The sequence below is a fragment of the Panthera tigris genome, chromosome X (assembly GCF_018350195.1).
Source record: "Panthera tigris isolate Pti1 chromosome X, P.tigris_Pti1_mat1.1, whole genome shotgun sequence".
Lineage (NCBI taxonomy): Eukaryota > Metazoa > Chordata > Mammalia > Carnivora > Felidae > Panthera > Panthera tigris.
In genome coordinates, this window is record NC_056677.1 from 73,143,501 (window position 1) to 73,167,541 (window position 24,041).

The 24,041-nt window shown below is 33.9% G+C and overlaps 1 protein-coding gene across 1 annotated transcript in view; it reads left to right on the forward strand.

Annotated features, from left to right (window-relative positions):
- The window catches only part of KLHL4 (kelch like family member 4), a 192,735-nt gene that overhangs the window by 130,241 nt on the left and 38,453 nt on the right, over positions 1–24,041 (forward strand). The window contains 4 exon segments of the mRNA XM_007085586.2: positions 14,114–14,281; positions 14,666–14,802; positions 17,727–17,923; positions 23,712–23,924. Of these exon segments, the coding sequence (XP_007085648.2) occupies positions 14,114–14,281; positions 14,666–14,802; positions 17,727–17,923; positions 23,712–23,924 (715 nt within the window).

Consider the following 24,041-nt stretch of genomic DNA (forward strand, 5'->3'; position numbering starts at 1 on the left):
ACAGAGAAAGACAGATACCATATGGTTTCAGTCTTATGTGGATCCTGAGAAACTTAACAGAAACCCATTGGGGAGGGGAAAAAAAAGTGGTTAGAGTGGGAGAGAGCCAAAGCATAAGAGACTCTTAAAAACTGAGAACAAACTGAAGGTTGATGGGGGTTGGGAGGGAGGGGAGGGTGGGTGATGGCATTGAGGAGAACACCTTTTGGGGTGAGCACTGGGTGTTGTATGGAAACCAATTTGACAATAAATTTCATATTTTTTTAAAAAAATAAAAGCCATGTTTTAGCCACCAAATTGGTCTGCAATCTCATTTCCTTCTGTTAATGGACCAAGTAAGCCTGTATGTGATCTTGAGTGATAAGATGAAAGTGTTTTCGTTTTTCTAGTAAGGCTTGTAAAGTTAAAAATAACAACAGTAAAGAGGATTCCCTTAATTCCTTAATCGTGGCCTTTTCTATATTCTGTATCACATAAACTACATATTGAGAATCACCTACAATGTTAATAGATTAGCTAGGAAACTGCTGTAAATGCATAATGACTACCTTTAATTATGTTCTTGCAGTAGGCATTTGTCCTTTGGAGATTATGCCATTGTTGTTGAAACCAAGTAATGGCAGATTCAGTAGTTTTTCCTGAGCAATCTATAAAAACAGTGATTGCTTGTAAAATTGGCTGTGGAGATATCCTTTTGGTTAAAGTTATATTTAAAAGAAGTAATTGTTATAATAATTTGTCTTAGAATAGGTAAGTTTGCTGAAAAAGTCTGCCATAGCACTTTGAAATTCCATAGATTTGGTAAAAAATCCACTGAAAGCATTTATAAGACACCACAGGATATGTGAAATCAGGATCATATCCCATCAGTCTTAACTACATTTAGCAGATTTTTTACTCTTAGAAACCATAGTCTCCAGTGAAAACTAAGTGGTAACCAATTGTGAACTGTTACACCAGATATTTTTAGATGACAAATTTATGAACCACTTACGCACAAAGCATGTTTACCAACAGATCCAAATAGCCTTAGTTTCTCTGCAATCAGAAATCAATAATCAATGCTTTAGCATTCCATTCTATTTTTAAAAGACCTATAAGCCCACTGAATTCAGTCCCATTTATTATGCAAGTGAAACTTTAATGTTTTAGGTTACCAAAGACTTTGAAAGATATCTTAAAAATTACCCATGAAAACTATGAGACAGACAAAATTAACCATCATTTTAAGTTATCTTTTTGTTTACAAATTGGAACAGAGATAACATGAGCTTACTTGACCTTCAGTAACCCTAGATAGAATAAATTCCATATTAAATGCTTATAACTCTAAAGACGTGTGTATCTTCATTAAACCAACAAACTTAAATTAGTTTAAATACTGAATATCTTTTATTTGGGTCCACTTAAGACAATTTGTTCCCCATTGTCAATTTTTAACTGGAACACTGGTGGGGGAATCTGAAGTGGGTGGTCCAAGGGAGTGCTCTTTGTTTCTTGACATGGAGGATGGGAGGAGGAGCTGATGGTGTCTGAGTCACTAAGGAGGCAGTTATGTAGTCTGCACCTAAGGTGGTGCAGAAACAGAAGAAGGGGAAGGGAAGGCAGAAGAGGTGAGGTACTAGCAGAAGGCGGAGAAAGAGGATTCCCAGTACTAAAACTTGTCAGCACAGACAGAACAGCAGATACTAAGTTTTTGTTTTGTTTTGTTTTGTTTTCCAACAACTAGTGGAATCAGGCAGTCCATGTCAGGCTAGAGAAGACAGGAAAAGGTATATATGTCATGCGTAAGATTTTAAAATAATTTATGTAACTACCCTCCAAAGAGGTAGACTATAATGTCTCACTCCTTAAGTGTTGTCTGTATGTATTGACTACCTTCCAAAGAGAACAGGATGGAAAGAGCAAAAAAAGAGGACCTTTACAGCAAAGAACCTTGACAAACACTATCTCAGCCAGGTGATCAATGTTCACATCAACAGTGGTTCAGCCATGTTGACAGAAAGCACCCTATCTATAATGTGATGAGCATGGCATTTTTCCTCTTTAGTCTCCCCCCCCCAAATTTATAATCCTTGACTCATTATGAGAAAAAAAGCAAACAAATTCTAATTGAAAGGCATTATATAAAATATCGGTCCAGTACACCTCAACATTTTCAACATCATCAAAAATAAGGGAAGTCTGAGTTATTATCACAACCAAGGGGAGCCTAAGGACATAGCTGACTGTGATCTCTGGAGGAGACTTTAGAATAGTAAAAGGACACTAAGTAAAATGTGAAGAAATATGAAGTATGAATTTTAGTCAATAATAATGCATCAGGATTGGTTTATTAATTATTAAAATGTTTCTTATTAATGTAAATATTAATAATAGGGGGAATTGTGTATGGGTATGTAATTTTCTGTTATCTCAATTGTTCTGTAAATCTAAAACTGTTCTAAAATATTCCATTTTAGAATAGTTTTTTGGGGGGCACATGGTGGCTCAGTCAGTTAAGCATCTGATTCTTGTGGTGTCTGGGTGACTCAGTTGGTTAAGTGTCCAACTTCAGCTCATGTCATGATCTCACAGTTTATGAGCTTGAGCCCGGCCGGAGTCAGGCTGTGTGCTGACAGCTCGGGGCTTGGAGCCTGTTTCAGTTTCTGTGCCTCCCTCTCTCTCTGCCCCTCCCCTGCTCTTTCTCCATCTCTCTCTCAAAAACAAATCAATATTAAAAAGAAAATCTGACTCTTGACTTCATCTCAGGTCATGATCTCATGCTTCATTCTTCATGCTTCATTCATTCAAGTCCCACATCAGGCTTTGCACTGACAGTGAGGGGCCTGCTTCGGATTCTTTCTCTCCTCTCCATGTCTCTCTCTTTCTCTCTCTCTCTCTCTCTCTCTCTCTCTCTCAAAATAAATAAATAAACTTAAAAATAGTTTTTTGGTATGGTAAAATTTCATTTACAATAATGGTTATTTGCAGCAATAGACTCAGTTCCCCTCCTCATTCTCAAAACTCAATAAATTTAATCATTTTGCCATAGTAAAAAAAAAGTTAATGTGTAATAATATTTAGTCACTGAAATTTGGCTTGAATATTAAATCAGGGATTGCATGTTCATTTTGTGCAAATAAATTGTATTATGTGCATCCTTATAAAAATTTTTAACCATAGTATCTTCTTTCAAAGGCTTAAAAAGCTAACTAAAGAATTAAAAGGTAGACCAGAGATGTTCTACCTTGGAACCTTTGACATTTTGGGCTGAGCAGTTGTTGTAGAGGGCTGTCCTGTGCATTGTAGGATGTTTACTAGTATCTCTGGTCTCTATCCATTTGATGCCAGTAGCACTCTTCCTTAGTTGTGACAACCAAAAGTAAAGAATTATCTGTACTTCTAAAATTTTTTATAGTCCTATAACTGCTCTAAAAACTGAAGCTTATTAATTAAATGATAGTTTCAGACAAAAAAACTTTAAAGATATTTATGGAAATAACTATATCTTAGTAGTTAGGATGAACTCAAGACTTAACATTTATAGTGATTATTCCAAGTACAATTTTCTCATGTAGTCATTTGAAAAGCTATGTGACATAAGCATTATTATTGGTAATATTGGTATTAGTATTATTTTCATTCCAATTTTGTAGGAGAAAATTAAAGCTTAGAAAAATAAAGTGACTTGCCCAAGATCACTTAGTTTATATTTACAAGGGCAGGAACTAAACCCAGGCATTTTTATGCTTTTTTTTTCATTTCAGCATGTTGTCTCCCCTGTTTCCATCTGTAGATACCATACAATAAAGAAAATGGAAGAACATTCTCTAATGCATCGGCTTCTATTGTAACATCTGACTTGACATTACAGTATCTAAAATGGAGGAAACAGAATTGTAATTCATGAGCTCTGGGAACTTATTAAAATTGGGTTTTATTTCACTAGTTTAATTGTTGTTGTTAGGTCATTTGTTTGACTTATTTTATCATATTCTGCTTAGATAATGACCAAGAATAGATTATAATGGTTTTATATATTCAGATTAATATTTGTGTTATATTTTTAATGCCTTAATTTGATCTACCTATAATTTTTGAGTACTAATTTCTTGTTTCCTGATGATACACAAGATACAGTTGCCTCTGTCTTTTGAAATCTAACAAAATTGTGTGTGGTTCATATTGATAGGATTTTTATATTCTAAAAATCTACATTTTAATTATAAAAAATATTGCAGATATCTCAAAAATTGATGTCCCAAAGTATACACATTCCAAATTAGTTAGTAATTAAAGATGCTTTATGCCCTTAACCAAATTAGGCTGAAGAAAATTCACAGAATAAAATTATTTCATGGCCAGAACTTCCCAAATTATATTCCTCCTTTAGAATATACCCCTCTTCAATAAATTATGGGGTATACATGAGGAAAGCTAAGATAATATGGCATTGAATATGTGATTGACTCAATGTAAATCAAACCATTACTTGAGCAGAGAAAATATTAGGATGACTGAGTTAAGTGAAACCTGAATTCTTTCTAGTCTATAGTGAAAAATTATTGTTCCTTTCCAAAACAAACAGACACATTTTGTATCAGGCAAGTTTTAAGGATATTCATACCATGCTACATTAATTATCTATATAATAATGTGAGTGAATGTCCCAATGAGTCTTTAAAGGTTAAGAAGATTCAGAGATGAACCGTTTATTTAAATTAAACGAGAATAATTTCACCCTGGACCAATTGTGTTCAGAGAAACACAGGATGAGTTGGGGGTGGGGGAGCCTAAAACTAATGGTGGTTAGAAAGTGATCCCTGGAAGCAAGAAAGGTAATAAGAAAAGTATTTAAGTGTATTCATCTGACCATTAAATATTTACGCTTCTACTGATTGTAAGCCTCTATATGCTTGTGTTAGTATATAAACTCCACCATGTTGTGATGCTGAAAAGACATGTAGACCGCTTTCATCATTGTAAATTCAACAGTCATCATATTTGCCTAAGTAGTCAAAGGGTACAAACTTCCAGTTAAAGGTGAATGAGCTCTGGGAATCTAAAGTACAGCCTGGTGACTATAGTTAACAATACTGTATTGTATACTTGAAAGTTCCTAAGACAATAGATATTTTTAAATATGAAAAAATTTTAATTTCCAAGCATAAAAAATAAATCTTTTATATGAAATTTACATAACTTTTCCAGCTCCCTGAAATCTTCCCCCCTCCCACCTCAGTGACTTCTTACTCATCCATTAATACCCAACTTTCATTTTACTTGCCCCTTTCTGTTTTAGTGTGAAGTGATCAGATCATTCTTTCTAAGCAAAGAGAAATGCCAGGAATCCAGCAAACTAATCAGAAAAAGGACGTTAGATCATTGCAGCTGACTTTAATCCTGAAATGGCTGTTCAACACTTTCTCATGACAAAATATTTCACTGTCCATCACTCCCCATCAGTCATTCTGGGGAAAAGCATCAGATCCCAGGCTATCAAGTGATGTCCCTGAAGCTAGCTGGAGCTGGCTGCAGATGCCCAGAGTTTTGGCATTGGAATTGCCAATGTAGGCATTGTTCTCTCCTCCTGTCCTTAGGCCATGTCATATGGGGACCAGGCAAATGAAGCAGCAACAACAATGAGGATAACTAAGACTATGGAATGTGAACATGATTCCATATTCTTTTTCTCAAGCATTCTGACCAAGTGACCTAAAGATATATATGAACTCATCCATATTTGTGAAATAAAATACCATTGGGACTAACAATTTATTGAAATTTAATAAAAGTCATTTCCAAAGAATGTGAATCCTGGGGTAGTGAGGACATTAATTAATCAGCCCATTTTAGGAGATGCATTATGGATGGATTATGTATTTTCAATACAGCCCTTCAGCACCAAAATGTTTGATTTTTTTCAACATCGTATTTTTCCTGCTCTCTTCTAGTCTTCCATGAATCCTCTCATGTTTGTAATTAAAGCCATATTTACCATCATAATCTATAGTCACCTGAGCTCCTTTTGCCCTGAAACCAGGGACATAGAACTGTGTCATTTCTAATGTGCACTTTAACTTGATACTGGTAAAAGCAGCAAGCAGTGGTATTTAACATACAAGCACTTCAAATTCTACAAGCAATGTTAAAATAACCACACACTTTTTTAAAACACAAAATTCTTTTACACTACCTATTAGAAGTAGCAATACATTTTTTCTCACCATGTTGTCATTATGTTAAGCATTTTTGTAATTTCTCCTTTGTAATTGCCTTAAAATCCACTTGTAACTCACACAGGAAATCTATCTTGCTTTATATTCCAATGTAGGCTTGGCATACAAAAATAGTACTACCGAACTGGATATCTTACTTAAACAGTAGACATGGCCTTATTGATTTTGGTCTCTCTCTTTTTAAAAAAATTAAATCCAAGTTAGTTAAAATATAGTGTAATAATTATTTCAAGTATAGAATTTAGTGATTCATCACGTACATATAACACCCAGTGCTCATTCCAACATGTGTCATCCCTAATGCTCCTTGCCCATTTAACCCATCCCCCCCTACAACAACCTTCCAGAAACCCTCTGTTTGTTCTCAGTATTAAATAGTCTATTAAGCATTGTCTCCCTCTCTGTTTTTATATTTGTTTTGCTTCCCTTCCTTTATGTTCATGTTTTGTATGTAAAATTCCACATATGAGTGAAATTATATATTTTCTCTCTCTGACTTATTTCACTTAGCATAATACACTATTGTTGCAAATGGCAACATTTCATTCTTTTTGATCATCAAATAATATTCCATTGTGTTTATATTTTGCATCTTCTTTATCCATTTATCAGTCAATGGACATTTGGGCTTTTTACATACTTTGGCTCTTGTCAATAGTGCTGTTATAAACATTGGAGTAAATGCTGGAATCAGCATTTTTGTATTCTTTGGATAAATACCTAGTAGTGCATTTTCTGGTTCGTAGGGTAGGTCTATTTTAATTATTGAGGAAACTCCAAATTGTTGTCCAGAGTGGCTGTACCATTTTGCATTCCCACCAGCAGTGCAAAGAAGTTGCTCCTTCTCCACATCATCACCAACAATTGTTGTTGCCTGAGTTAATGTTAGTCTTTCTGACAAGTGTGAGGTTGTATCTCATTGTGGTTTTGATTTGTATTTCCATGATGATAAGTGATGTTGACCATTTTTTCATGTATGTGTTGGCCATCTGTATGTCTTCTTTGCAAAAGTGTCTGTACCTGTCTTTTGACCATTTCTTCACTGGATTATTTGTTTTTGGGGTGTTAATTTTGATATGTTATTTATATAATTTGGATGCTAACCCTTATTCTGATATGTCATTTGCAAATATCTTCTCCCATTCTGTTAGTTGTCTTTTAGTTTTGCTGATTGTTTCCTTCACTGTGCAAAAGCTTTTTGATGAGGTCCCAATATTTCATTTCTTCTTTTGTCTCCCTTGTCTCCAGAGACATGCTGAGTAAGAAGTTGCTAAGGCCAAGGTCAAAGAGGTTGTTGCCTGGTTTCTGCTCTAGGATTTTGATGGCTTCATGCCTTACATTTAGATCTTTCATCCATTTTGAGTTTATTTTTGTGTTTTGTGTGAGAAAATGGTCCAGGTTCATTCTTCTGCACATTGTTGTCAAGTTTTCCCAAGACCATTTGCTGAAGAGACTGTCTTTCTTCCATTGGATATTCTTTCCTGCTTTGTCAAAGATTAGTTGGCCATAAATTTGTGGGTCTGATTCTGGGTTCTCTATTCTGTTACATTCATCTATGTGTCTGATTTCGTGTCAGTGACATACTGTCTTGATGATTATAGCTTTGTAATATATCTTGAAGTCTGGGATTGCGATGCCTCCAGCTTTGGTTGTCTTTTTCAGGAGTGGTTTGGCTACTCAGGGTCTTTTCTGGTTCCATACGAATTTTGGTTTGTGTGCTGTAGGCCTGTGAAGAATACTGGTGTTATTTTGATAGGGATTGCATTGAGCGTGTAGATTGCTTTGGGTAGTATCAACATTGTAACAGTGTTTGTTGTTCCAATCCGTGAGCATGGAATGTTCTCCATTTATTTGTGTCTTCTTCAATTTCTATTAGAAATTTTCTCTAGTTCTCAGTGTGTAGATTTTTCACCTCTTTGGTTAGTTTTATTCCTAGATATCTTATGTTTTTTGGTGCAATTGTAAATAGGATCCATTCCTTGATTTCTGTTTCTGCTGCTTCATTATTGGTGTATAGAAATGCAACCGATTTCTGTGCATTGATTTTATATCCTGCCACTTTGCTGAATTCATGGATCAGTTCTAGCAGTTTTTGGTGGAATCTTTTGGGTTTTCTGTATAGAGTATCATGTCATCTGAAAAAAGTGAAAGCTTGACTTCCTCCTTGCCGATTTGGAGGGCTTTTATTTCTTTGTTTTGTCTGATTGCTGAGGCTAGAACTTCCAATACTATGTTGAATAACAGTGGTGAAAGTGGACATCCCTGTCATGTTCCTGATCTTAGGGGGAAAGATCTCAGTTTTTCCCCATTGAGGATGATATTAGTGGTGGGTCTATTGTTCATGGCTTTTATGATCTCCTTCTATCCCTGATTTCCTGATAGTTTTTGTTTTCTTTTATTCATGAAAAGATCCTATATTTTTTTTCCAGTGCTTTCTCTGCATCTACTGAGATGATAAGGTGGTTCTTACCTTTATTTTATTAATGTGATGTGTCACATTGATGGGTTTGTGGATAGTGAACCAGTCCTGCATCCCAGGAATAAGTCCTTCTTTATCATGGTGAATAATTCTTCTAATGGATTGTTGGATCCAGTTTGCTAGTATATTGTTGAGAATTTTTGCATCCATGTTCATCAGGGAAATTGGTATGTAGCTCTCCTTTTTAGTGGGGTGTTTGTCTGGTTTTGGAATCAAGGTAATGCTGGTCTCATAGAATGACTTTGGAAATTTTCCTCTAGTGGTGTTTTTTATTTGTTTGTTTGTTTTGTTTTGTTTTGTTTGTTTTTTGTTTTTTGTTTTTTGTGGGTTTTTTTTTTTTTTTTGGTACAGCTTCAAAAGAATACATGTTAAATCTTTCTTTAAATGTTTGGTGAAATTCCCCTGAAAAGCTATCCGGCCCTGGACTCTTGTTTGGTGGGAGGTTTTTCATTAATTATTCAATTTCTTTACTGGTTATGAGTCTGTTCAAATTTTCTATTTCTTTCTGTTTCAGTTTTGGTAGGTTATATGTTTCTAGGAATTTGTTCATTTCTTCCAGATTGACCAATGTGTGGCGTATAATTGATCATAATATTCTCTTATTAGTTTGTATTTCTGCATTGTTAGTTGTGATCTTTCCTATTTCATTCGTGATTTCATTTATTTGGGTCGTTTCCTTTTTGCTTTTGATCAGTCTGGATAGGGGTATGTCAATTTTTGTAATTCTTACAAAGAACCAGCTTCTGTTTTTTTTTTTTTTATATGTTCTACTTTTTTTTATTGTTTTTTGTTTTTTTCAGTATCATTGAATTCTACTCTAATCTTTATTATTTCCCTTTTTCTGCTGGGTTTGGGCACTATTTGCTGTTCTTTTCCCAGCTCTTTTAAGTATAAATTAGGTTGTGTATTTGAGACCCTTCTTCTTTCTTTAAGAAGGCCTGGCTTACTATATACTTCCCTCTTATGACCTCCTTTGCTGCATCTCAGAGGTTTTGGACTGTCATGTTTTCATTTTCATTGTCTTCTAAGTATTTTTTAATTTCCTCTTTAATTTCTTGGTTAACCCATTCATTCTTCAGTAGGTTGGTCTTTAATCTACAAGTATTCATGTTTTTTCTATTGCTTTTCTTGTGGTTTATTTCAAGTTTCATATCTTTGTGGTCTGAAAATATGCACGGTATGATCTTGATCTTTTTGTACTTTTTGAGGGCTGATTTGTTTTCCAGTATGTGGTTTAATATGAAGAATGTTCCATGTGCACTCGAGAAGAATGTGTATTCTGCTCCTTTAGGATAAAATGTTCTGAATATATCTGTTAAGTCTATCTGGTCCACTGGATCATTCAAAGCCATTGTTTCCTTGTTGAGTTTCTGCTTAGATTATCTGCTTATTTCTATAACTGGGGTATTGAAGTCCCCTACTATTATGGTATGATTATCAATGATATTCTTTATGCTTGTGAGTAATTGATTTAAATTTTGGGTTTTTCATGTTGGGGACATAAATATTAACAATTGTTAGATCTTTTTGGTTGATACAACCCTTAATTATGATATAATGCCTTTCTTCATTTCTTGTTACAGTCTTTATTTTAAAATCTAGTTTGTCTGATATAAGTATGGCTACTCTGCTTTCTTTTGATAACCATTACCATAACAAATGTTTTCCACCCCCTTACTTTCAATCTGTAGGTGTCTTTACATCTAAAATGAGTCTCTTGTAAACAGCATATACATGAGTCTTGTTTTCTTATCCATTCTGATACCTTATGTCTTCAGATTGGAGCTCTTAGTCCATTGACATTTAGAGAGAGTCCTGAAAGATATGAATTTAGTGCCATCATGTTGCCTGTAGAGTGATGTTCTCTGGTCCTTTATAGTCTTTGCTGCTTTTGTTCTTTTTTGTTTTGTTTTTTTTTTCTTTTCTCCACTCAAAGAGTCCCCCTTAAAATGTCTTGCTGGGCTGGTTTAGTGGTCGCAAACTCCTTTAGATTATGTTTGTCTGGGAAACTCTTTGTCTCTCCTTCTATATTGAATGGCAGCCTTGCTGGATAAATAATTATTGTCTCCTTTTTGTTTTGTTTTGTTTTGTTTTGTTTTTGATTCAGTACCTTGAATATATCCTGCCACTCCTTTCTGGCCTGTCGAGTTTCTGTGGATAAGTAAGTTTTCTGTGAATCTGATCTGTCTTCCTTTATAGGTTAAGGATTTTTTCCCTTGCTGCATTCATAATTATTTCCTTGTCTGTGTATTTTGTGAATTTGGCTATAATATGCTTTGTTGATGGTCAGTTTTTGTGGAAGCTAATGTGAGTTCTCTGTGCTTCTTAGATTTTAATGTCTCTGTCCTTCCCCAGATTAGGAAATTTTCCACTATAATTTGCTCCCGTAATGCTTCTGCCCCTTTCTTCTCTCTCTTCATATTCTGGGACTCCTATGATTCAGTTGTTATTCCTTTTTAATAAGTCCCTGAGTTCTCTAAGTCTTGAATTGTGCTCTGTTGCCTTTGTTTCCCTCTTTTATCTGCTTCATTATTTTCCCCAATTTTGTGTTCTATATTGCTGATTCACTGTTCTTCTTCGTCTATCCTTGCTGTCGTGGCATCTATTTGATTGCATCTTGGTTATAGTATTTTCGATTTCGTCCTAACTAGCTTTTACTTCTTTTATGTCTGCAGAATTGGATTCTATTGTTTTTCAACCCCTAGCTAGTACACTTATTGTCATGGTTGTAAATTCTAATTCAGACATTTTGCTTATATATATGTTTTAAGACTCTGGCTGTCATTTTCCTGTTCTTTCTTCTGGGGGGAATTCCTTCATTTTGTCATTTTGGAGGAAGAAAAATAAAATAAAAATTAAAAACGTAAAAACAAAACAATATAATAAAAGGAAGCTATATCTTAGGTGTGTTTTGGTCTGTCTGTTGAAAGAAGCTTGATAGAACAGAGAAAAAAGGGAAAGAAAAGCAAGTAAAGACAAAAGTTAATAAATTTAAAAATTAAAAATGTATATAATAAATAGAATAAAACAAAATAAAATAGAATAAAAATTTTAAAAATTACAAATTAAAATAAAAACTAATTTAAAAATTAAAAAAAGAAAATAAAAATACATTTTTCTATATCCAAGAAAACAAAAGAAAAAAAATATTTGAAAAACAGAATCAAACAAAATGAAGTTATAAATGAACCAGCAAACAAAATGAAACCCAAATGAGTTTACATCCAGGTTCCCCTAGAAGTGATATTATGAATCACTCTAAAGTCCGTATACTAAGCAGGTGGAGGGGTTTCTGCTGGTTTTCTAGGGGTTATGCTTAGAGGGTGCAATTGGGCAGGCCTCCGTGTTATGGCTCTGTTCCCCACTAGGTGGCACTGCTTAGCTTACTGTGCTGGATCAGTGTAGAGTATAAGTGCATGTATGAGCATGCTTGTTTGCAGGAGACCATGGAAATCCAGCTCCCTCGTCTCTGGGACAAGAAATTCACTCTCTCACTTACCTGCGATCAAGCACCCCTCCTTTGTCTCAGACCTCCATCCACTCCCTGCCTATACCCTGTCCTTATCCATCCCATCAGCCTGCCAAGGGACACCTCCTTCTAGAGTTTTATCTCAGATGGTTTTGTGTTTTAAAACCCCAAACTTCAGAGACCCCTGTGGCTTGGACCCATGTCAACTTTCTGGGGGAGGGTTTCCCTGAGCAATGGCCGGGTGCCAGTTCACCCCAGAAAATGTTTGTATAATCGTGCAACAGCAGACATTCAGAGATCATGGCAAATCACAAAACACAGCTGACACCAAGTTTCACTGCACTCTGGCATCTTTGTCCCAATACCAGCAAATGTGGCTGCTCTCCAGAGTCTGCTGGGACCTATGCCTTTGGGGAGGCCATATGGTCTCTACCAAATGTTCTCCAAGCAGGGGAACTGCTTCTCCCCATGTGGCATACAGACCCATCAGACCCCACTCCCTGCTCCTGGGGATTCACCCTGCTTCCTCACCAGAGCACCACAAGCACTGAGCTCTGGAACTTTAGACTCTGAACTCCACTGTTTATAGAATCCTGGTGGTATTGAAACCCTCTCCTTTCTTGCCATCAGTGGTTTTGGGGAACAAATTTCTTGTTCAGTCCCCTGTGAGTGTATTCACTCTTTCTTTCTGTCCAACTACATTTGGGCAAGTATTTTCACTCTTTCTCTTTTTCTCTAACTACTTTTGGACTAGTGTTTTTCCTGCACTCTCCCCCTTTCTCCATCCTCTCTATGCAAAAACAGCTTCCTACCCTCCACAGCTTTTCTCCCACAGTTCACAGCTTTGTGCCATGTACCTCCTGAGTTCTGTGGCTCAAATTATACAGATTGTTGTGTTAACCTAAGATCAATTTCCTAGGTGTGCAAAATGTCTTGATGCTGATCTAGCTGTGTCAGGGACAAGACAAGCTGAGGATCTCCATGCTGCTCCACCATCTTAACTTGAAATTCTCCTAAGATCATAGATCTTAAATGTTTTAACCACACACATGAAAAATGGTAACTATGTGAGGTGATGGATGTGTTAATTAACCTTATTGTAGTAATAACTTCACAATACATACATATATTAATTCATTACATTGTACATCTTAAACACACACAATGTTCTATATTAATTATGTCTCAATAAATCCTGAAAAAGTATATGTAAGATGGAAATTGTATATTCTCTTGATGGGGCTGACATATTGTAGAGAAATCTCAAGTTTGAGATTCTTCAAGAAATATTTCTGTTGTGTAATGAGTATTCTATGGAGAAGTTTCAGTTCATAATCAAATTTTAAAAATATTTTGAATCATGTCTATGATTTTGTGCCTAATAACATAATTGTGATACCAATAAAAATCAAAGAAAAAGGCTGGCATTTTGAAGTTTATGTTTGTGCATATAAAAATTACCACTAGCGGGGCACCTGGGTGGCTTGGTCGGTTAAGCATCCGACTTTGGCTCAGGTCGTGATCTCACGGTCCATGAGTTCGAGCCCCGCGTCGGGCTCTGTGCTGACAGATGAGAGCCTGGAGCCTGTTTCAGATTCTGTGTCTCCCTCTCTCTCTGCCCCTCCCCTGTTCATGCTCTGTCTCTCTCTGTCTCAAAAATAAATAAACGTTAAAAAAAATAAAAATAAAAAAATTACCACTAGCCCTGCAATGGAACTATACAAATTTATGGTTTCATTCCAGGTAAAAATATGAATCATGACACTTCACTTTAATGGAAGGCTAGACAGTAATTATAGTGAAATATTTAAGATTGGAAGGCATATTTAAACTTTATCTAATCCAGCATATTTCTCTTAGAAGTTGATGTGCCAAAATTTGCATTGGACATTTGTATACTCACTAAGAGAATAAACCATATTTTCACTCTTACACCCCTTTTAGATTAGATACACAATATCCTGAAGAAATGAATGATCATAGATCTAAGGAGCAGTTTCATGCTGTAAATCATGCAGAACAAACTCTTCACAAAATTGAGAACTATCTGAAAGAGAAACAACTGTGTGATGTACTACTTATTGTGGGACACCTCCGAATTCCAGCCCATCAGTAAGTATCCTTATGCAGACAGAACATTTTGTTAGTAAAGCACTCGAATGAGAATGAATTTGTCCATTGAAAACAAATTAGAATGCTGAGGAAAGTATCTTTTTATCTTCCTATATTGAAAAAGCATTAGTATATATGATCCATTTCCCTGTGTGATATTTAAAAGAGCCAAATTTTAAAGAAATACATGTAAAACATCACAAATCCTCAAAAGAAAATAAACTTACCTAATTCACCATTCTAATTTCACTATACTTTACTGAACTGTGAAAGATTCATGCAGATAACGAACTCAGCAGTGTTAAAAACTTATTGACTGCATTTCAAGCTTTTCAATGATATACTGGTCTCATTTAAGTTCCTATGAATCATTCCCATTTCCAGGTTGGTTCTCAGTTCAGTGTCCTATTATTTTGCTGCAATGTTTACTAATGATGTATTTGAAGCCAAACAAGAAGAGGTCAGGATGGAAGGAGTTGATCCTAATGCACTTAATTCCTTGGTGCAGTATGGTTACACAGGTAAAGTGGCACGTATTAAGTCATTCAATCCTCACAATAACTCTACATCATATAACTTACATTAATATTATTTCTATTCTGCAAATGAGAAAATTGAAGGATTGACTAGTTAAGTAACTTTATGAAGGTAGTAAAGTGCAGAATCAGGTTTTAAATTCAGTATTATGAAAGAGTAAGAGATAAATAATATAACATAAAATTTTGACCCTGAGAGAATAAAGCTATTTTAACACAAAAATACAAGCATATATCTGTCTTTCTCTTGAATGTTGTGGATACATTCTCATTTGTAAAAACTAGAGAGGAACTCTCTACATACATACAAAGTCCATACAAAGTACATACAAAGTCCAACTCTATATTAGAGACTTAGTCTTTCCTTTGAAATAACAAAGTCATATTTACTCAAACTATAAGGCAAAGGTAATAAGATGAGTTTGGGGGCCAAGAAATATTAATTAATTAATTAATTAATTCCAAATTTATTGAGGAATAATTGAAAAATATAAGTGTCTATATTTAAAGTGTACTATGTGATAATTTGCTATATATATGCAAGTGGAATAATTACTAAGATGAAGATAATTAATAATAATTACCTTATTATTATATTAATTATAATCATTAATAATGATGTACACATTATCTCAAATTATTAATTGTTTTTGTGGTGAGAATGCTTAAGATATACTCTCAATAATTTTCAAGTACACAGTACCCAATACCATATTATTAACTATAGACACCATGCTGTATTTTAGATTCTCAGAACTTATACTTCCTATAACTGAAAATTTACACCTTTTGAGATGAACCTCCCTATTTCCCCCTCCCAGCCCCTGCCTGGAAACCAAAACTCTACTTGGCATTCCTAAGGTGCTATATATATATATATATATATATATATATATACATCCAACTGTTGAAGGATCTGTATATTGTTTGGCTGTTTTCATATCTTAGCTATTGCTAATAATGCTGCAACAAACATGGGAGTCCAGATGTCTCTTAAGATGCTGATTTTATTTCTTTGTACATACAATCAGGAGTGGAGTTGCTGAATGATAAGGTAGTTTTATTTTCCAATTATTTCAGAAAACACCATACTGTTTTCCATAAAGCTGTATCTATTTACATTCCCACAAACAATGTGTAAATACTCCCTTTTCTTAGAAGCCTCACCAACATTGGTTATCCCTGCTCTTTTTGCTAATAGCCATCCTAATGGGAATGTGTTTTGGTTTACATTTACCTGATAATTAGTGATGTTAAGCACATTTTCATGTCCCTATTGGTTATTTGTATGTCTTTGGAAAAAAATGTTTATTTAGGTTATTTGCTCATTTTTAATTGGATTATTTGCTTTTGTACTATTGTATTCTATGAGTCCTTTATGTATTTTTGTCATTAACCCCTTATCAGATATATGGTTTGCAGTGTTTTTCTCTCATTCTGTATATTGCCTTTTCAATATATTTTATATTTCCTTTGCTATGAAGAAGTTCTTTACTTTGATGAAGTCCCACTTGTTTATTTTAGTTGTAGTTGCCTGTCTTTTGGTATATTATACAAGAAATTATTGCCAATACCAATGTCAATAAGATTTTTTAGTGTTTTCTTCTAGGAGCTTTACAATTTTATTTATTAAGAAATGAATATTATTAATAACCAGGCCAAGTTTCAATGTATATAGGATGTTAAGCTTTATATCTGGAGCTGAGAATACTTGATAACTTCTCTGGGTCTCATGAGATATGGGCAGGACTTTCCCTTCAAAATCCAGGACAAAAATAAAACAACACAAGAAAGTCTGCTGATGGACCAGATCCTTTTGCAACATATTTAGAGGCTGAACCAAATACAGAGCATCTCACAGCTCTTTTCTTTATGTTTATGCAAACATATAGACTCCATATGAGTGCATTTTGCAGGGAAAACTATCAAAGAATAATTTATAGAACATATCCATAGAAAATGTCATTCTTTATAACTTACCTATAGCTTGGATAAACAAAAAAAAGGAATACAACTTACTAACATAACATTTGCAATAATTTATCAATAATGCTTCCTCCAAAAACTACACACACACACACACACACACACACACAGAAAATAGCTTAAATGGCTCTGAATATTTTAAAGATCTCTTCACAGATATTTTTAAACAGAGCCTTTTTTTATATCTGAGAAAATAATCATACAAACATTTATTTATGAACTATTAGCAATATTATTTTTCTTTTGAGACAATGCCAGGTGTCAGTTCTATGCATAATATCTGAGCAAGTTATTCTTATCAATTAATAATGTAGATGCAAAGAAAAAATGGACAGATAACATTAGTGTTCTACTTAGTTACCAAATGTTTTTTTTTTTTTTCCATATAAATGTTACCTGTATGGGCAATTGTATGGTCCTTATACAATATAATATAATGCTCCTTGAATCATATTGCTTACAGTTTATATAACATTTATTTTGCTTTTATTAAAAGTTTTTATTTAAGGAATCTCTACCCCCAACATGGGTCTCTAAATCATGACCCCAAGATTAAGAGTCGCATGGTTTTCCAACTGGACCAGCCAGTTGATATAAGATTTAGATGCAGGTCTAAAATTATAAAGAAATAACTAGTTGCTGTTCTTTGCAATAATAGTGTTCAGTGTTCATTTGCTACAATTGTATTTGATAATCTAGTCTGGCTCCCTTCAGCCATCTTATTAGTGTTTATACAGACTCCCTTGCATATGATGGCCTCAAAAGAGTATTTTGAGACCCCAAAAGATATCCCCACAGTGGTTACTGTGCACTAGAAAAGATAGCCCTAGAAATTAGAGAAAATGAAAAATTCAAGTAGCTAGCACATTCATGTCTTACATAATGGGACATATAATCATTCTTTACTTTTTCAAACCATCTAGGTGTCCTGCATTTAAAAGAAGATACTATTGAAAATTTGCTGGCTGCAGCTTGTCTCTTGCAGCTGACTCAAGTCATTGAAGTCTGCTCCAATTTTCTCATAAGGAAGCTCCACCCTTCAAACTGCCTAAGGATTCGATCATTTGGAGATACCCAGGGTTGTACAGAGCTCCTAAGTGTGGCACATAATTACACAATGGTAAAATCAATTGTTTCAAATTAACTTGTAGTAATATTATATTAACACAATATCTAACTTACTGATTCGTTTACTAATATATATGTGTACACATTCATGTGTGTGTGTGTGTATATATAAATATACAATGTATGTGTGTGTGTGTGTGTGTGTGTATATATATATTACTCTTAGAAGAAAACAGTAAAAAAAAAACCTTTCCAAAAACATTTTTTTTTAATTTTTTTTTAGTGTTTATTTATTTTTGAGACAAAGAGAGACAGAGCATGAACGGGGGAGGGGCAGAGAGAGGGAGACACAGAATCGGAAGCAGGCTCCAGGCTCTGAGCCATCAGCCTAGAGCCCGACGTGGGGCTTGAACTCACGGATCATGAGATCATGACCTGAGCTGAAGTCGGACGCTTAACCGACTAAGCCACCCAGGCACCCCACAAAAACCTTTTCAAAATAAAGACTATAATGTTGGCATAAAAATAAAAATCAATATAAATTTATATAATTGGCAAATGACTGACATAATGGATATTAGATAAAAATATTTGTCTTGTTGAGCTGCGCTCAAGCAAGTTTTTCAATTTTTAAGTTGAAAAGGTTTAATTAAATCTCAAAGCTTGGAGAAATTATGTATGTGTATATATATATATTTCAAATATTAAACCAAAGAAGTATATATTTCAAGTAGAATCCACAATATTAAGAAAATATAATGTGCTTGATTTTTTTTAGTTTTTATGTACATTCCATTTAGTTAATAGAGAGTGTAATATTAATTTCAGGTGTACAACTTAGTGATTCAACATGTACATAGAACACCTGGTGTTCATCACAAGTGCACTCTTATTAAACCCATCACCTATTTAGCCCATCCCCAACCCATCCCCCCTCTGGTAACCATCAGTTTGTTCTCTATATTTAAGAGTCTGTTTCTTTGTTTTCTTCTTTTTTCCCCCATGATTTTTCTTTTTCTTAAATTCCACATATGAGTTAACTCATATGGCATTTTTCTTTCTCTGACTTATTTCTCTTAGCACAATACTCTATCTCTACCCATGTCATTGCAAATGGTATGATTTCATTCTTTTTTATGGCTGTGTAATATTCTATTGTATATAGATACCACCTCTTTATCCATTCATCACATGATGAACATTTGTTTTTTGTTTTTTTTTTCCCACAACTTGACTAATGTTGGTAATGCTGCTCTAAACACTGGGGTGCATGTATCCTTTCAAATTAGTACTTTTGTATTATTTGTATAAGTACCTAGTAGTGCAACTGCTGTATTGTAGTGTAGTTCTATTTTTAACCTTTTGAGGAAACTCCATACTGTTTTCCAACCTGCTTGTACCCATTTGCATTCCCACTAACAGTGTAAGAGGGTTACCCTTTCTCCACATCCTCACCAGCCCCTGTTTGTTTTTTATCTTGTTGATGTTAGCCATTCTGACAGATGTGAGGTGATATTTCATTGTAGTTTCATTTGTATTTTTCTGATGATGAATGATGTAGAGCATCTTTTCATGTATCTGTTAGCCATCAGGATGTCTTCTTTGGAAAAATGTTTATTCATGTCTTTGACTCATTTTTAATGGGATAATTTGATCTTTTTGTCCCTGTTTTTTTTGTAATATTAGAACTTTAGTTTCTAAAATTGTATACATTATGATTTCTAATGAAATATAAATAACATGCAATAAAAACTAATTAATATATCAATATTATCTGAAAGAGCTTGAGAATTATCAAAATCAGCCAATTTTAAATAATGAATATTTTATGTCTTAACAAAAACATCCATTTTGGTTAAAAACCATTTGCAGCTCAATCCTTTAACTTAACTGACTTAAAATCCTTCTCAATTCAATAAGTAATTCTAATAAATTAACTAAACATATTTGTATGTGTTAATTCTTTAAAAGTTTCATGTGATAAGATTGTCTTTATTCAGTCAAGTGACAGTGACATGAAATACAGATTGCCTGTAGGGAAGAGGGCAAGAAAGTAGTCAAAGTATATTAAATTACTTTTAATGTTAATAATTCCCTGATGCAGATTAGAAAATTAACTTTTTAACCTCTGAAGCAAGGAAAATCCAGGGATCTATCTTTCTGTGAAACTCAACTACATGATAAATATTTCAAGCTAAGAAAACTTCTACAGTTATTTAAGATTTGAAAATAAAAATGCAAGTAAATAAAATCAAACAATAGATAGTCACATCTAAAAATAAAATTAACATTATAATTTTAGGATTGAGATACAAACAAACAATATTTTGTTAGAATTTAATACAGACCTTAAAAATTTCAACTTTCTAATGTTTGGATTCTCTAAATTTTCTTGGTAAAATTTTCTCCCTCTTTTTTCCCACCCCTGGTCATTGTTTAAAATTTGAGTTTTCAGGAGAACTTGGATAGTTCAGTAGGTTGAGCGTCCGACTCTTGATTTCAGCTCAGGTCATGATCTCAGTTTCATGAATTCGAGCCCATGTCCTCTGCACTGACAACACGGACCCTGCTTGAGATTTTCCCTCTCTTTCTAGCCCTCCCCTGCTCTCTCTCTTTCTGTGTTTCTCAAAAATAATAAATAAAAAAATTTAAAAAATTCTAACATATTTATGAAATAATAGCATTGTGGGGAGAAAAATATTATAATGGACTGATATTTAATATATGTTATCTAATTGTGCTATTTATATTCATATGTCCTAAATACAAATGCCATATAGTCTATAGGAACAACAGTTATATAGTTTAAAGATTAAACTTACCACAAATTCCAAACATGAAAACTACCTGTTAAATTACTTAAATTATTAAGCTAAGTATTAATTTCCTGTCTGTTATCTTACTCTCACAGACAAAACTTTCTGATAAACAGCTTACATTATTTTTGTTGCACAAAATGAACTTGTCTTCCTTTTTAAATTATGAGACTGAAACTGAGTGTTAAATCAGGATGTGCATAAAAACACAATACTGTTGCCTCATTAAATCAGTTTTAGTTATTTTAGTATCTATTATAAATGAAACAAAGTAGGCAAATGTCTTGCTATAATTATGTTTTTGTAATGCTGTATTATTATAAATATAATTTTAATGTTTAAAAGTAATAAACTCTTAAGACCCAATTACGAACATTTGAATCATAGACTAAATAAAACAGATGGCCCTTCCTAATGTGAATCGGCCTCATTCAGAAACACCCTCACAGGCAATCCCAGAATGTTTGATCCAAAGTTTAGACACTCCATGGGTAAGTCATGTTGATATATAAAATTAGCCATCACAATCATATAAATAGTAGTTTGCATTGATGAAAAACTCAGCATGTATGCTATGTTCTTTTAGTAAGTTTTACAACAAAGTAAGTGTTGATTAAAAAATTAATATCAAATCAAAGGTACAAAAGAATACTCGAGAATGTGCACAGAAGAAAGTGTTTACCTTGAAATTAAAAACAAAATAATTCCAAAATAAAACAATTTAAATTTCTCTTCAAACTTAACTAAATTTTTCTCTACAATACTGTATATTGCAGTACTGCATGTAGATCCTTTAAACCAATATATTTATTCTTTATTTACATTAATTTACTATATTGCCAAAAAATTTTCAGTAGTGTCATCAGGCAGCTACCCAGGAACCATAATATATTCTATCATAAACTCTAATTTCTCACTATAAATATAATCATCATATAAACCATTTGAATCATTTCTTAGCTGTGTCAAATACATAATCACATTTTATAGATTTGTCTATGATCCACATTAGCCATTGAGTAGATTTTACATACTGGGCGAACCTGTCTCTCTCTCTCTCTCTCTCTCTCTCTCTCTCTCATTTATTTGCTTTTTTAAATCATTTAAATTTATCTATTTAAATTCAAGTTGGCTAACATATAGTGTATTATTGGTATCAGGAATAGTACCCAGTGATTCATCACTTACCTATAACACCAGGTGCTCATCCCAACATTACCCATTAATGGATGCCCATTACCATTAAGGATGGACTCATCTTAATGTCCATCACCCATTTAGCACATCTCCCCACCCACCTCCCCTCCAGCAACCCTCAAGTTGTTGTCTGTATTTAAGAGTCTCTTATGGTTTGCCACCCTCTCTGTTTTTATCTTATTCTCTGTTTTTCTTTTCTTTCATTGGAGAGTGGATAGAAAGGAGAATGAGATATGTCTTCCATAATATTGACATATGATATAAGCTCTCAGAGTTAACATCCACTACCAGTAGTAGGTAACCACTACTTTTAAAGTGTTTTATCTCTTTCTCAAATCATTCATAAAAATTATGTCACTTATGAAAGGCAGTTGCAGTGTTGAGCAAAATGGAGGAGACCTGAAGACTTAAGTTTGAGTGTTTATTTGCCATTTATTGCACAGACCAAACAATTCACATAGCCTGTTTTCTCATCAGAATAATATCACCTCCCATAAGATTACATTGATGATGACAATATTTTTTTTTTACTTAATATTTGTGAAAGTGTGATGTGCTGTTTAAGTGTAATGTATTAGTTGTAGTACTAATTCCAATATTTTGCTCTTGGTGAGAGGATTTTCAACCAGGGACATCTGCTACAGTAAAAATATGAAATCCTCTCTCAATTGTTTGCCTTTGTAGCAAGAGGGACCTTCATTTAAATAGGCACGTTAGCTTGGAATTTATGGCATCAGAGCTTCCTGATGGGTCTATCAAATGATGGTTTTTGTATGAATAACTTTAATATTTAAGCTAACTCAGTTCCACAATAACTAAACTCTGAGGGGAGCTGAGAGAGTGATTTGTGAGAGAGTGATTTTCATCTAATATCTCCCCAATTAATTTAGGGGCCGTTTTAAGCTGCTTTCAGAATATCTATCTGTTGTGCAACATAAATTACCAACTAGACATGTTTATTTCCATTTTGGAAGTATATTTTATCACATTTAAAGTTCGAGATTTTTACTATGAAACATGTTAAAAATGATCATTGTGTTGTCATAGAAAAATATCCAACATTATAATTAAGAAAAAATATATTGGTGTTTTGATGAAAAATAATTGAAGCACAGCTACCTGAAATTTGATACTTGATAAAGTGCAACACTGTAACAGAAGAGAGAAAAAAGGAATATGTAAAATTTGAAAGCCCCACTCCCCTCCATAAAAAAAAAAACAAAAAAAAAACTTCATAGGAGTTTCTTTTAGATTGTCCTAAATCTGTATATTGTTATCCATTGTAAAATATATCTTTGCCTTGTTTAATAAAAGATAATGTTTTTCCGTAAGAGAAAATAGTTTTTCATCAATCTGTCTCATCTCAAAGGAATTCAGTATGTTGCCCCTCAAATGCACAGCCAGAGCTACCTCTCCCAGGTCTTTAAGGTAGCCTCCACCTTGAAAATTTCCAGCCTTCCTCTTAAGGTTTTTGGCTAAAGACCAACTGAACACCAATCACTTCTGGAGTCATAAGCTTTTGCCACCTACAACAGGTGGGAGAGAAAAACACTGGTATCAAATCAGACACTATCCATGCAGCCTGTGAAGAAGTTACAGTCCTTCCTTCCATTCAATAAATAATTCCTAGTGTAAACACTTGGCTCCTCAGCTTCAGAAGTCTTCCCATGCCCTTTGTCACAGGCAACAATAGTATCTATTTGTTATAAATGTATATATCTGTCTTTCTGGCCTTTTCTGAATTTTAACAAAGTGAAATGTCTTCATATGCTTATTTTAAGAAGTTTCCAAAGTACAAAGTTTCAGTAGTAGACCTTTCTTTTCTAGGAACACTTCATCGAGGTCATAAAGAACCAAGAATTTCTCCTGCTTCCAGCTAATGAAATTTCAAAACTTCTGTGCAGTGATGACATTAATGTGCCTGAAGAAGAAACTATTTTCCACGCTCTAATGAAGTGGGTGGGGTATGATGTGCAGGGTAGGCAAGGAGACCTAGCAATGTTGCTTTCTTTTATCAGACTGCCATTACTTCCACCACAGGTATGGAAATTTACCAAGGTAACATATAGTTCTAAAATACCACTAGGCCTTAATCCATTCCTTATTCATCTAATTTTATCTTACTCAGAGGATTTCTGTTAATTGAAGTATAAAGTA